Below are 13555 nucleotides of genomic sequence, written 5' to 3' on the forward strand. Positions count from 1 at the left end.
GGTAACACAAATTTTCTCTTTCATTTTGCCATCTTCAATGGCTGGCTTCTGCTTTTTGCTATCAGGCTTTGTTTCAGGATGAAAGCTGCTACTCAAGATATCATATCTGTATTCAAAACAGAATACACCAGATACTGTCAGTAGTTGGCCTGTATCCCCTAGTTATCACTTAAGTGGGCAATGGCTGGACTTTCAACAGCTAGCACCTAAATTTGTATGCCTAAGGTTTTTCTCTGACTTCCTGAGCAAAGAGGAGCCTGTTTTGCTTTCTACAACCTGTCCCTGTTGTGATACTCAGTGTATGACTAGAGAGGGGTGTGAGTGAGACAATTTTGAAGCATATGTTTTATACTAGTATGTAGTTTCTCAATGAGATTAAGGATTAAACTCCTATTACACTCAGGAGTAAAGGGCTTTATAATGAATCCTTGTTTAAATAACCCTCCCCCATTTCCTGTCTCACTTCTCCACTCTGCTACCAGTTTTAGGATGACATAGAAACAAACTATTTTCACTTGTTGTCTTATGGCATTCTTTGTTTGGAGGCATCAAAGCCAACAGAGGCCATTATCACTTTGCCTTCTCTTTCCTGTTTTTAAAGTATATGATGTTGGTGCTTAGTGGTTAGTAACAGCAAGCTTTAACCTCAAACTTTAGGGACAATAAAAAGGTTAAAATTCTTTGTCCAACAGCAACAACCAGAATGCTAAGAAGGAAAAATAATTCTAAGTATTAATTTTCCAAAGTTGTTTATATGGGATTGCTTTTCAAACAAGTGCTTAGGAATATACTACGAACTAGACAGAAATTTCATATTGTAGATCATATTTTACTCAAATAATAGTTCTACCACTAGAGGGAGACATGTAAACAAAATACTAAAAACATGCTTACCAATCATCTAGCTACCAAAGGTAGACTGGACACTGCTGATTATTGGGTTTGATCTTCGAATTCACAAGAACTTGAGAGTTATTTTGCACAGTTTCATCATTCTTGAATTTACTTATTTTTTATTATTTTATATATGTATATATTTTAAAGATTTATTTATTTGAAAGGTGGAGTTACAGAGAGGCAGAGAAAGGTCTTTCATCTGCTGGTTCACTCCCCAAATGGCTGCAACGGCTGGAGCTGAGCCAATTTGAAGCCAGGAGCCAGGAGCTTCTTCTGGGTTTCCCATGCAGTGCAGGCCCTACCTTTCCCAGGCCATAGTGGAGAGCTGGATTGGAAGTGGAGCAGCCGGTACTGGAACCATCATCCATATGGAGGCTTAGCCCACTACGCCATGCTGCAGGCTCCTATTTATTTTTTAAACATTTAATTTCGTATTTAAAAGGCAGAGTTGCAGAGACAGAATGGCCAAAGTGGCTGGCACTGGGTCAACCTGAAGCCAGGAGCCTTCAGTTCCATCTAGGTCCCTCTGTGAGTGGAAGAGGCCCAAAGACTTGGGCCGTCTTCTGCTTTCCCAGGCAACAGTAGCAAGGAGCTGCATTATCACTGGAGCTCAGGTGGCAGTGGCTTAGTACACGCTGTACCACCATGCTGGTCCCTCATGATTCTTTTAGAATGCATAGAACATACCAACTTAGCATAGACGAGCAGAGTCTAGTTAGGAGGCAGATGACCTTGTTTTTCATGACTTCTATGCCTTGGTCTAACAATCGGTACAGGTAGGTAAGACTGGTAAACTATAGCTCACAGCCCAAATCTGGCCTGTAATATATTTTGTACAGCTTGTCAGGTAGGATGGTTTTTATATTTTAAATGGTAGAAAAAAATCATATTTTGACACATGAAAATCATACAAATTTGAAAACCCATAAAGTTTTATTTGAACAACACCACACTTATTCTGTTGTGTATTATATATGGGTGCTTTCATATTAATAGTTGAGAAATGTGGTAACAGATCTATATGTCCCCTACCCCAAATTTACTATCTGCCTTTTATGGAGAAAGTTTATTGAGCCCTGAGGTAGATGCTTGCAGAACAATGAACACATAATTCTTTACATTCTCAAACCATTTTAAAACAAGCAAAGTTAGTGAGAGAAAGAGAAAGGTCTTCTTTTTCCATTGGTTCACCCCCCAAATGGCCGCTATGGCTGGCGTGCTGCGCCAATCCGAAGCCATGAGCCAGGTGCTTCCTCCTGGTCTCCCATGCGGGTGCAGGGCCCAAGGACCTGGGCCATCCTCCACTGCCCTCCCAGGCCACAGCAGAGAGCTGGACTGGAAGAGGAGCAACCGGGACTAGAATCCGGAGTGCCGGCGCCATAGGCGGAGGATCACCCAAGTGAGCCACGGCGCCGGGCCGTTAGTTTTAAAAAATAAAGATTTGGCCGGCACCGCGGCTCAACAGGCTAATCCTCCGCCTGTGTCACCAGCACACTGGGTTCTAGTCCCGGTCGGGGTGTCGGATTCTGTCGCGGTTGCCCCTCTTCCAGGCCAGCTTTCTACTATGGCCTGGGAGTGCAGTGGAGGATGGCCCAAATCTTTGGGCCCTGCACCTGCATGGGAGACCAGGAGAAGCACCTGGCTCCTGGCTTCAGATCAGCGCGATGTGCCGCAGCGGCCATTGGAGGGTGAACTCACTGTCCACTCTGTTAAAAAAAATTAAAAAAAAAATTTTTTTTAAGGGCCAGCGTTGAGGTGTATTATCAGGTTAAGCCACTGCCTGTGAACCAGCATCTCACATGGGGATTGGTTCCTGTCCTGGTTGCTCCACTTCTGGAAGATGGAACCGGTAGCCATGTGGGTGAACAGGATGAGGCTTCTGGTTTCATTGTGGCCATCTGGAAAATGAACTAGGGGATGGAAGATCTCTTTCAAATAAACAATTATTAAAAACAAATCTATGTATCTTCTTATTTATGATGACCAAGGTATAAAGCTATCTACTATACTGAACATTTCACATTATCCTAATTTTGACACTTTCCTTCCTTTCATCTGGCTGCATGCAGAAAGTCTTTGTTTTGCTCAATTTTTCAAGGCATGATGATGTATGGATGAAGGCACAGACAAGCTCAGAAAAGAAAGGCAGTTTATATTTTTAAGGGGGAAAAAGAAAACAGGAAGGAAACAACTTACATCCATAGGCATAGTAGTTCTCTATGGGTTTAATCTTTTTTTTTTTTTAAGATTTATTTATTTGAAAGACAGAGTTACACAGAGAGGTAGAGACAGAGAGGTCTTCCATCCGCTGGTTCACTCCCCAAATGGCCGCAACGGCCGGAGCTATGCTGATCTGAAGCCAGGAGCCAGGAGCTTCTTCCGAGTCTCCCAAGTGGGTGCAGGGTCCCAAGGACTTGGTCCATCTTCTACTGCTTTCCCAGGCCATAGCAGAGAGCTGGACTGGAAGTGGAGCAGCCGGGACTAGAACCGGCGCCCACATGGGATGCTGGCACTTCAGGCCAAGGTGTTAACCTGCTGCGCCACAATGCCGGCCCCGGGTATCTTTTTTTAAAGATTTATTTGAAATTCAGAGTGAGAGAGAGAGAGGTCAAGAGAAGTCTTCAATTTGCTGGTTCACTCCCCAGAGGGCCACAATAGCTAGGGCTGGCCTACCCAGAGACCAGGAGTCAGGAGCCTCTCCTAGGTTTCCCAGTCAGCACAGGGCTCCAAACACTCAGGTCATCTTCTACTGCTTTTCCCAGGCCATTAGCTGGGAGCTGGACTGGAAGTGGAGCAGCTTGAACTGCCATGCTACAACGCTGGTTCCCCTGCATGGTGTTAAAAGCATAGTTGACAGAAACAAATAATCAGGAGTGAGGAATGTGTTTAGTTACAAGTAATGGAAATCTAGAAATGACTAAAAGAAAAATATTTATTTTTCTCATATAAGCAGTCTGAGGATAGGCAGCTGTTCAAAAAATGCACCAGAGACCCACACTTTATTATTCTGCATTACCAAATGTAGTTAGCTTTTATCCTATTTGTGGTTTCATGGTTTAAAAAAATTACAAACTGGACATTTCTTTGTGCATCAAGATTATGTTTTAGGCGGAAGGAAGACAAGGGTATAAAAGGCCTATTAGCTGATCTTTTAAATAGGAAAGAGCAATTCTTCTTAAAATACCCACCCTGCAGATTTCTGCTTGGATACCATGGGTAAGAACTCAATTACATGGGTAGTGGTAGAAAAATCAGATGGCCATGTTTGTTTTTAAACAATCACATTCTCCTTGTTATCACCTGGAAAACTGTTGGGTCCAGTTGGCAGGGAAGAGGAGTGGTTGGGAACAGCTGTTGGATGGACTCTGCTACAGAGTCCAAATTCAAGAAGCCGGAATTTTGTGGGAAAGATAAGGAAGATGAAGGCACCCAAGAATCACCTAAGGCAGGTTCAGGGAGAAACGCTACCAACTTGGTGCAACATGGCAAAGCATGCAGGGAAGGTGGCGGAGGCAAGCCGAGCCGGGTGTGAAAAAACTCCTTGAGCCCTGCCTGAAATGGTGCCTTGGCTACCTTTCTGAGGACACGGTGGACACCCCCTGCAGGGCTGTGCAGTCGCATCTCTGCGTAAACAGGTGGGGGCGAGGCAGGTGGGAGAGCGCCTTCCCCACTAGCGGCACCGCCGGGCTCCAGCTCGTGCCCCTTCCCTCACCTGTTCTTCGCTTCTCATTTTAACATCCTGGTCGTGCGCTCTCCCGCCGAGCGCAGCCCACGCCATTTCAGGGGCCAGCGTGAACTGGCACATGGCGAAGGGCCCCCTTGCGTGAGGACGAGGAGCTGCCATGTCAACACTACCCCGCCATTTCTGGTGCCATCAAGGTGTCTTCCTGCTTCGGGACCGATGAGCCTCAGACTCCCGGGGCAGCGATAAATCCCGAGGCAGGTTAGGCCGGGCCCTGGGCTGTTCCACTCTTGAGCCCCACGGGGGAGAGGGCCGAGCCCGAGCCTTGGCTGCCGCGTCGCCCCGGCCCCGCACCCCCGTTGACCTCAACGGCTTCCCCCAACCCGAAGGCCGGAGCGCAGGGGCGGGGGACCCGCGAGAAAGCAGCGCCCAAGCCCCTTCGAGGGCCCCGAGGATAAACGGCGAGGCGCAGGGGCGGGGGACAGGGCGGCGCAAGTGCCCCGGTCCCGCCAGCGGCTCTCCGCGTCGGTGCAGCGGGCCGCGGTGGGCGACGCCGCGCAACCGCGACCCGCACGGCGCCTCCGCCATCTTCTCCGACTCACCCGGACTCCCCCCGCGGCCGCGCTGGCTTCGCGTTTCCCTTCCGGCCGCTGACAGAGATCCGGGCTGGGCGGGGTGGACGAGCGCGCGGAGGGGGTGGACCAAGGGCGGGGAAGCCGGACGGAAGAGGAAAGGGAGGGCGGCGAGCCGGCCACGGCGGGGTGTGGAGCGTGCGGCGTGTGTGCGGAGGGAAGGTGGGAGGGCGGGAGGAGAGCAGAGGGAGGGAGGCGGAGGAATGAGAGCGCGAGGCGCCTCTCCTCGGCTCCTTCGCCCGGGCGGAAAGAGCCGAGCGCAGCCCGAGCGCGCTATTAAAATGGCGGCGGCAGCGGCGGCGGCCGCGGCGTCTGGTCGGTGAAGTGACTCTGCTGCTTCTCTCCCCACCCGCCCCCTCCCTCCTCCCTCCCCCGTCCTTCCCCCCTTCCCCGCCGCCGGCGCCTCGGCGCCCCTCCGGCCTGCGCACCTCCCCTCGCCCCCCTCCTCTCCCCCGCCCGCTCCGGGGACCGCCGGCCCCCTCCCCCATTCTCCTGCTCCCCGCCCCGTCCCCGCCGCCGCCCGCCCTCGTCGCCTCCCCGCCCCGCCGGCCGGCCGGCCCCCTCCTCCGCCTCTCTCCCCTCCCCCCCGCCGGTAGGGATCAGTCAGTGCGATCCGAAGCGGGGGAGGGGGGGGGCGGCGGCCGAACGATGTGCGAGAACTGCGCAGACCTGGTGGAGGTGTTAAATGAAAGTAAGTAGCCGCGCCGGCGGCCTGTCGGGGTGCAGGGCTTGGGGTCCCCGCGCCGCTTCCCGGCCTTCCCGGGCTGCCGCGGCCTGCGGGAGGCGACGCCGGGCGGCGTGCGGGCCTAGCGCCCGGGAAGGTGCGCGGTGGCGCGGCCGGCGCGGCGCCTCGGGCCCAGGCCGGCCCGGTTACCTGGGCGCCCGAGAGGCGGCCGCCGCGGAGCTGCGGGCCGGGCAGGCCTGAGCGCTCTCGGCTCTCGGAAAGTTTCCTCATTACAGGTGTCAATTAACGTCGGCATAATGAGCCCCTCGCCCCCTCGTCCTGCGGGGAAGGTGAGGCGAGGTGGGCTCGGAGGACGAGCCTTTGCTCCGCAGTCCGAGCCCTCCGGCCGCCCTCTTTGATTTCCAGCGTGCTGCCGAGGCCTCTCTTACCTGCTAATTTTCATTAAACTCGTCGGAAGGAGGGTGGTGGTTCTTTTCCCTCCCTTGGGGGTGTGTGGGCGTATTAAAACCTTCTGCCAGCCCTTAAATAGCTGAAAATGAACTGGGATAGTGATGATCTGAACCCTTATACCCTTTTAAAAATATAAATTAGTTAATGATGTTTCTTTTTCGCGTACGCTTCGTCGTATTAAAGGTAAATTCCTGAGAAGAGCCTGGCATTACCATCTCGGGGTAGCCATGGCCTGTGTCCTAGAATGAAATGCATTATTTCTTACACCTTTTGTAATTAAAAAAAAAAAGTACATTAATTTTTTCATGGCCAGTTCCTTTTTATTTTATCCCCGACCCTTACAACATGGTATCTCAGCTTAAACAAGACATATTGCAAGTCAGCTACTTCTGGGCCCAACGGCCTAGTTGGAAAAGGTGAATTAGATGAAAAGATCAGTTTATAAAAATTTGATTGATGGGAAAATACTGATTTACAGATAGTTTACGTGGGTTTTCAATTTATTCTGTGTGGAATTTATGTTTTCTAATAAGCTTCCCTCAAACAGCTGGTTTGGAAATTGAACTGTCCTCTTTCTGTTTGAATTTTATTTGTGTTTGAATTTCACTGTAGGCACCAAAGGCATTAAGAAAAGTTGAGGGTTCTAATGTACTTTAAACTGTGTTTACCTTCTGACAGGTTGAAGTAGGCTTTTTCACCTCCTGTTTCAATTACAGTATCAAATATTTGTGTCATCCTAAATTTTCGAGATTATTTGTATTTTGAGATCCTTTATGGTGGTAATCATGAGTCCTCAGTTCTTAATTTCCATAAATGTATCTTGTAGTTCAGATAAAAGTTGTGAGATTGTGATTTTATTTTCAGATTGGAGAAGGGATGGCTTGCTCTCTAATATATTTCAGAAAAAATCTAAAATGTGTTGATTTTTAAATTTTAAACTTTAGGAAAATTTTAAACATGGTATCTAAAGAAATAAAAGTCTGTTAATTTCTCCTTTTGAAAGGAGATGGCATCTGGATTCCAGCAAAAAGTCCTGTTGAAGATTGAATGATGCTAGTGCTTTGGCGACAAGTACCCCAAAATGCATTGGTTTTATGGAGAGTTAGAAATACAGATATTTGAAAGAGAATTTAGCTTTTATTACATTTAGGTAAGAACACTTTAACAAGATTCATGAAATTTGGCCATCTAGAACTTCTAAGAAACCTGTTTTAATGTGCAAATGAAGGATTTCATATAAATGAGTTAGTTTCTTAATATTTCCTCTAAGGCTCAGTTTAAAAATCTACCTCCTAACCCCTCATCTCACAGTGATTCGTCCTTTTTTAAAAAAATTATTCGACAATTTTATATGTAGTTTATATCAAGCTATTGCAGGTTGTACTTTTTCCCCCACCCTTAGTAGTTTTAAAATTGCTTTCATTTTTTCTTCGTGCAGTTCCTGTATTACAAACAATACTTTTAAGTTACCTGAAAGCAAAGGGTATTACTATATCTCACCACAATATCTTTTATTCATGACTGTGATACATAAAACTTCATAAAACTTGTTGAATCAAAGTTGACTTTTTTTGAGTAATTTGGTTCACAAAATTATGTTAGAAGTCTGTCCTTTTTCCTCCATAGGTTGGGCAAAGATAATCACCAATTCATATTTGATTAGTAATTGAAGTCCCCAAATGTGCTCAAAATTAATTGTTCAGTATAGCACCCCATACTTTTTTAGCAACCAAGAGAAGAAATTATATATACTTTTGGGTGGTGCTTTTCATATTGAAAAAGAATTATTTAAAGAACAAAAACCTGTTTCTTTGAGATTACACTCATCATTCTTAAGTCTGCCTTGATACACCTTTAAGTGTATAAAAATTTTGGTGTGAAGAAAGGGTAGACATAATGTGGATAGTGGGGTTCTATGGTAGTACTCAGAGACCTGTTGTAATGACTTCATGTGGAATGTTTAAAATTTGGCACAGTGTAATAGAATTAAAATAAAAATTGGTTTTAAAAAGTGTGTACAACTTTTTTTTTGCCATCACTTTTTGGTGAAAGCATTTATGTTACTAGTTATATCTCTCGTCTTGCTGAGATTCTAAAGCTGTGAATGCTCACCATGGAAACATAGGTGTACAGACAGGATTTTGTCAACAGGTTAAGGGCCCATTGAAATCTGTCAGTGGAACCACGTTAGGCGCCTGCCCCCTCAACTCGCCTTTAAAATAGGGCCTTGAAAGATAACCTGAAAATTGAAGCTGTTTCAAGACAACATTTGGCTTTAATGTTGGAATTTAAAAATAAAGCTTGGGAGTATTGAGTAAATTTTGTCAGTTTGTGGGGTTGCATTGATTTGATTATTCCGTTGAATTTTCTGTGTTAATTGCTTTTGTGGTTACTTTTTTTTTGTTAAAGATTTATTTATTTATTTGAGAGAGAGAGTTAAAGATAGAGGGAGAGACAGAGAAAGGTCGTCCATCCATTGGTTCACTCTCCAGGTGACTGCAGTGGCTGGAGCTGGGCCAACGGGAGCCAGGAGCTTCTTCCAGTCTTCCACCTGGGTGCAGGGGCCCCAAAGCACGTGGGCCATCTTTTGCTGCTTTCCCGGAGAGCTGGATCGGAACTGGAGAGAGCTGAATCGGAAGAGGAACAGCTGGGATACCATATGGGATGCCAGTGCCACAAGCAGATGCTTAGCCTACTATGCCACAGTGCTGGCCCCTGTAGTTAATTTTTATGAACCAATTTACTAAGCCAAAAACATTTCTGAATGTTGGTGAGAAGTTGAAGGCCCAAAGTTGTGCTTTGGGCTATTACCACAGCAAACTATCTCACTAGTGGATTGAGATGATTATTTACCTTGGGAAAGTAAATTTCTCTTGAGAGCAAAGCAGAAGTTTCTTTAAATTTACATCACTTTTCTAAATTATAACTTACCAGATTGTCCAAAATGGACAATTCATTTGATAGGCAGGCTTAAGTATTGGTGTGTCTGCATTAAAAGTGAAGAAACTGAACTTCAAAAAAGATAAATGACTTGCCAAAGAACAGGTCACCTGCTTAGTTAAGTAGTCAACTTGGATATCTGACATCTGTATTTGTAGTATAATTCTGTTCTGTTTCAGTTATTTATTTTAAAGATTTATTATTTTTTTTTTGAAAGGAACAGTTAGACACAGGAAGAGATCTTCCATCTGCTAGTTCACTCTCCAAATGACTACAACAGCTGAGGTTGGGCCAGACCTAAGGGTCTGGGTCTCCTTGATGCCCACATAGGATTCTGGCGTTAAAGGTGGTAGCTTAACGTGCTGGACCACGATGCTGGCCCATGATTTATTCTGATGAAAGACACTGTGAGTACACTATTCAGCGAAGTTAAAAAAAATTACTATGTTATGTATTCTCAAAAAATTAAAGCGTAATTCCTCCTTGATTGTAGTAGAAATTTAGAAACTGGCAAATGGAGCTGATTGAGAATCTTCATATATTTGTCTGCAAAATAGGTACAAAATCATTAGTAACATTTTTGGTAGACATTTAGAATTACTTCATCGATTTGGGAAACTTCATTTTAGTTAATACGCAATCTCAATTTGTGGATTTTCCACTGGTAAATTACTCTTTTTTTGTTTACTAATGGTAAAGTTAGAGATAAATTCTACGTGCTGGTTCACTCTCCAAATGGCTGCATTGGCTGGAGCTGGGCCAATCTGAAGCCAGGAGTCCTGAACTTCCATGTCTTCCATGAGGGTTCAGGGTCCAGAGTACTTGGGCCATCTTCAGCTGCTTTCCCAGACACATTAGCAGGGAGCTGGATCTGAAGTGGAGCAGCTGGGACTGGAACCAGCACCTGTACCGGGATGCCAGCGCCTCAGGCTGTGGCTTATTCACAGTCTCAATTCAAAAACCTTCATAAAGTAACTTAAAAACCATTAAACACTAAAACGTGCAGTGTATTTATTTGAGAGAGAAAGACAGTTGGACAGAGACAGCTCCCATCCACTGGTTTACTTCCCCTAAGCTCACAGTGCATGTAGCTCAGCCAGACTGAAGCCAGAAGCTAGGAATTTTTTTTTTTTTTTTTTTTTTTTTTTTTTAGTTTAAAGATGTATTTGGAAGTCAAAAGTTACAGAGAGGAGAGACAGAGCAAAATCTTCCATCTACGGGTTTACTCCCCAAATGATCAAAAAGCCTGGGGCTGGGCCAAACAAAGCCAGGAGATTTTCCAGATTTCCCACGTTGGTGGCAGGCAGGATCCCAGAGACCTGGGCCATCTTCTGCTGCCTTCCCAGACACATTAGCAGGGAGCTGGATTGGGGAAGTGGAGCAGCTGGCGCCCATATGGGTTACCAGTACTATAGGCAGCGGTTTAACCTGGTATGCCTCAGAGCCAGCCTCAGAAGCCGGGCATTTCATCCAGGTTCTCCTATGTGGGTGTCAAGGGACCCAACCAATTGAGCCATTACCTGCTACCTATTAGTGTGTGCTTTAGCAGGAGATTGCAGTCAGGAGTGGAGCTGGTATTGAACCTAGTCATTATGATATGGGATGCTGTTGTTCCAACTTGGTGACTTAACCACTAGTCCAGATGCCTACCCCTGGAATAACTATTGATAACTAGCTTTAGCACTTTATTTATGAAACATGTTAACTGTTTTTTGTATGCTTAATGAAGTATCTGTATATCTACTTTATAGTTATATATTATGTGTAGATTGTGCTTTACTAAGAATTACTTTATTTTCAGAAAGTTGGAAACCTAACAATAGTGCCTTGACCAATTTTGACAGATCTTAGCGAACTGAGCTGGGCTATCTTTTTAAATTAATTTGTTTTTATTTTGAGTGGTAGAGGGGGTGGGATGGTGGGAGAGAGATTATTTATCTATTTGCTAGTGAACTCTCTTAAATGCTCACAACAGCCGGGCTGGACCAGGTTGAAGCCATAAGCTGAGAACTCCATCTGGGTCTCACACATGGGTGGCAGGGACCAGAGTATTGAACCATCATCTGTTTGCCTCTCAGGGTGTACATTAGCGAGAAGCTGAATCACAAGTGGTATAGCAGACACTTGAACCAGGCACTCCAGTGTTGGATGCAGGCAACTTATCTACTGTGCCAAATGCCCCCACACCTAGGCAGCATTTCTGTTTTTCACTTAGTCTGATTTTTTTCTACAAATTATAAGGTTGCATATTCTCATTGTAGGCAAAAACTATATAAGTTTAAATTACCTGTAACTGACCATTTTGTGGTGACTCCTGTGGACCCTGAAGTATTTCTCATCCTTTTATGTACACATTTACAGTTTTAAAGTTGATAATGAGATATATGTAGTTTTTCTTTTTTTTTTTTGACAGGCAGAGTGGACAGTGAGAGAGAGAAAGGTCTTCCTTTGCCGTTGGTTCACCCTCCAATGGCCGCCACGGCCGGCGCGCATCGCACTGATCCGATGGCAGGAGCCAGGTACTTATCCTGGTCTCCTATGGGGTGCAGGGCCCAAGCATTTGGGCCATCCTCCACTGCACTCCCTGGCCACAGCAGAGAGCTGGCCTGGAAGAGGGGCAACCTGGACAGAATCCGGCGCCCCGACCGGGACTAGAACCCGGTGTGCCGGCGCCGCAAGGCGGAGGATTAGCCTAGTGAGCTGCAGCGCTGGCCGAGATATATGTAGTTTTAATATTCAGCTTGTTTCATCTAATATGTTTAGTAATTTTCCTCACCAAATTAAAATTTTATGTGAGAGGCAGAGAGCCCGTCCATCTGCTAGTTTATTGTTTTTTGTTTTGGTTAAGATTTATTTTATTTATTTAGGGGCTGGCCTTGTGGTAGAGTAGGTAAAGCCACCACCTATAAGCCTGCATCTCATGTGGGCGTCGTTTCAAGTCCCAGCTGCTTCATTTCCAGTCCAGCTCCCTGCTTATAGGCCTGGGAAAGCAGCAGAAGATGGCCCAAGTGCTTGGGCCCCTGCACCCAGGTGGGAGACCTGGAAGAAGCTCCTGGATCCTAGGTTCAGCCTGGCCCAGCCCTGGCTGTTGGGGTCATTTGAGGAGTGAACCAGCAGAGGAAGATCGCGTGCGCTCGCTCGCTCGCTCTCTCTCTCCCCCCCCCAACTCTGCATTTCAAATATTTATTTATATTAATTTGTTTTTCACCTTAATTTTTTAAAGAACATGTTTCTGTATAATATTGAAATTTTTTTTTACTCATTTGAAAGGCAGAGTGATACAGACAGAGGTTTAACTGCTGGTTCACTCTCCAAATTACAATAACAGCTAGGTCTGGGCCAGGCCAAAGCCAGGAACTCCATCCTGGTCTCCCACATGGATGGCAGGGGCCCAAGCACTTGAGCCATCTTCTGCTTTCCCAGGTGCTTTAATAGGAAGCTGGATTGGAAGGTGGGGCTTGAATTGGGGCTCCAGTTTCAGACGCCAGTGTCTCAAGTGGTGGTTTAAACCGCTGTGCCAGAACACTGACCCCTCTGCAGATTTTGTTACAGGCGCTGTTCTTTGATAAAGTACAGTCAGCCCTCCATACTTGAGGGTTCTATGTCCATAGATTCAGGCAGCTGCACATTGACAGATATTTGAGGAAGAAAAAAACCGGTATCAGTACTAACCATGTACAGACTTGTCATTCCCAAAACAGTGTCATAACCATATAGCTTCAATATTGTATTAGATATTGTTGATTATCTAGTAGATTTGTATACATTATGTGCAAATACTATGCTATCTTATATATGGGACCTAGGCATCTGTGAATTGGGAAGGGGTCCTGGAATCAGTTCCTCCAGTATAGTGAGGGATAACTGTATCAACATTTGATCTTTTTTTTTTTTTTTAATTATCTTATTTATTTGAAAGACAGTTACAGAGGTAGAGCCAGAGAGAGAGTCTTCCATTCCATTGGTTCACTCCCTAAATAACTCAGCCAGAGCTGAGCTGCTGATTCAAAGCCAGGACCCAGCCTTTTCCGGGTCTCCTATGCAGGTGCAGGGGCTCAAGGAGTTGGGCCATCCTCTACTGCTTTCCCAGGGCATAGCAGAGAGCTGGATCAAAAGAGGAGCAGCCCGACTCAAACTGGCATCCATATGGGATGCTGGGGCTTCAACCCACTGCGCCACGGTGCCAGCTCCAACAACATTTGGTCCTATTTCATAGATTGTTATTTCCCTTTTTATTGATTAATTATAGTTTAAATTTCTTTTATGTTT

General features: G+C 45.8%; 1 protein-coding gene and 1 long non-coding RNA gene across 8 annotated transcripts in view; one reads left to right on the plus strand and one right to left on the minus strand.

Annotated features, from left to right (window-relative positions):
- Positions 1 to 2628: 2628 nt before the first annotated feature.
- On the minus strand, positions 2629 to 5320 carry LOC138848614 (uncharacterized). The gene is made up of 3 exons (XR_011386629.2): positions 5182 to 5320; positions 3571 to 3725; positions 2629 to 2807 (listed from the first exon to the last, which is right to left on the minus strand). It is a non-coding gene; the product is annotated as an uncharacterized LOC138848614 (long non-coding RNA).
- The window catches only part of USP34 (ubiquitin specific peptidase 34), a 234077-nt gene continuing 225819 nt past the window's right edge, over positions 5298 to 13555 (plus strand). For 2 of the 7 annotated variants that reach the window (XM_051838286.3, XM_051838300.3), the window contains exon 1: positions 5298 to 5902. In XM_051838286.3, the coding sequence (XP_051694246.1) occupies positions 5860 to 5902 (43 nt within the window). In that variant the 5' untranslated portion in view covers positions 5298 to 5859. Of the gene's footprint in view, positions 5903 to 8838; positions 9694 to 13555 lie in introns of those variants that run through there. The other 5 variants (XM_051838326.3, XM_070069080.2, XR_016229347.1 and 2 more) reach the window with 3 other exon arrangements.

Source organism: Oryctolagus cuniculus, chromosome 2 (genome assembly GCF_051225735.1).
Source record: "Oryctolagus cuniculus isolate XC-2025 breed Fujian yellow rabbit chromosome 2, ASM5122573v1, whole genome shotgun sequence".
NCBI classification, from domain to species: Eukaryota; Metazoa; Chordata; class Mammalia; order Lagomorpha; family Leporidae; genus Oryctolagus; species Oryctolagus cuniculus.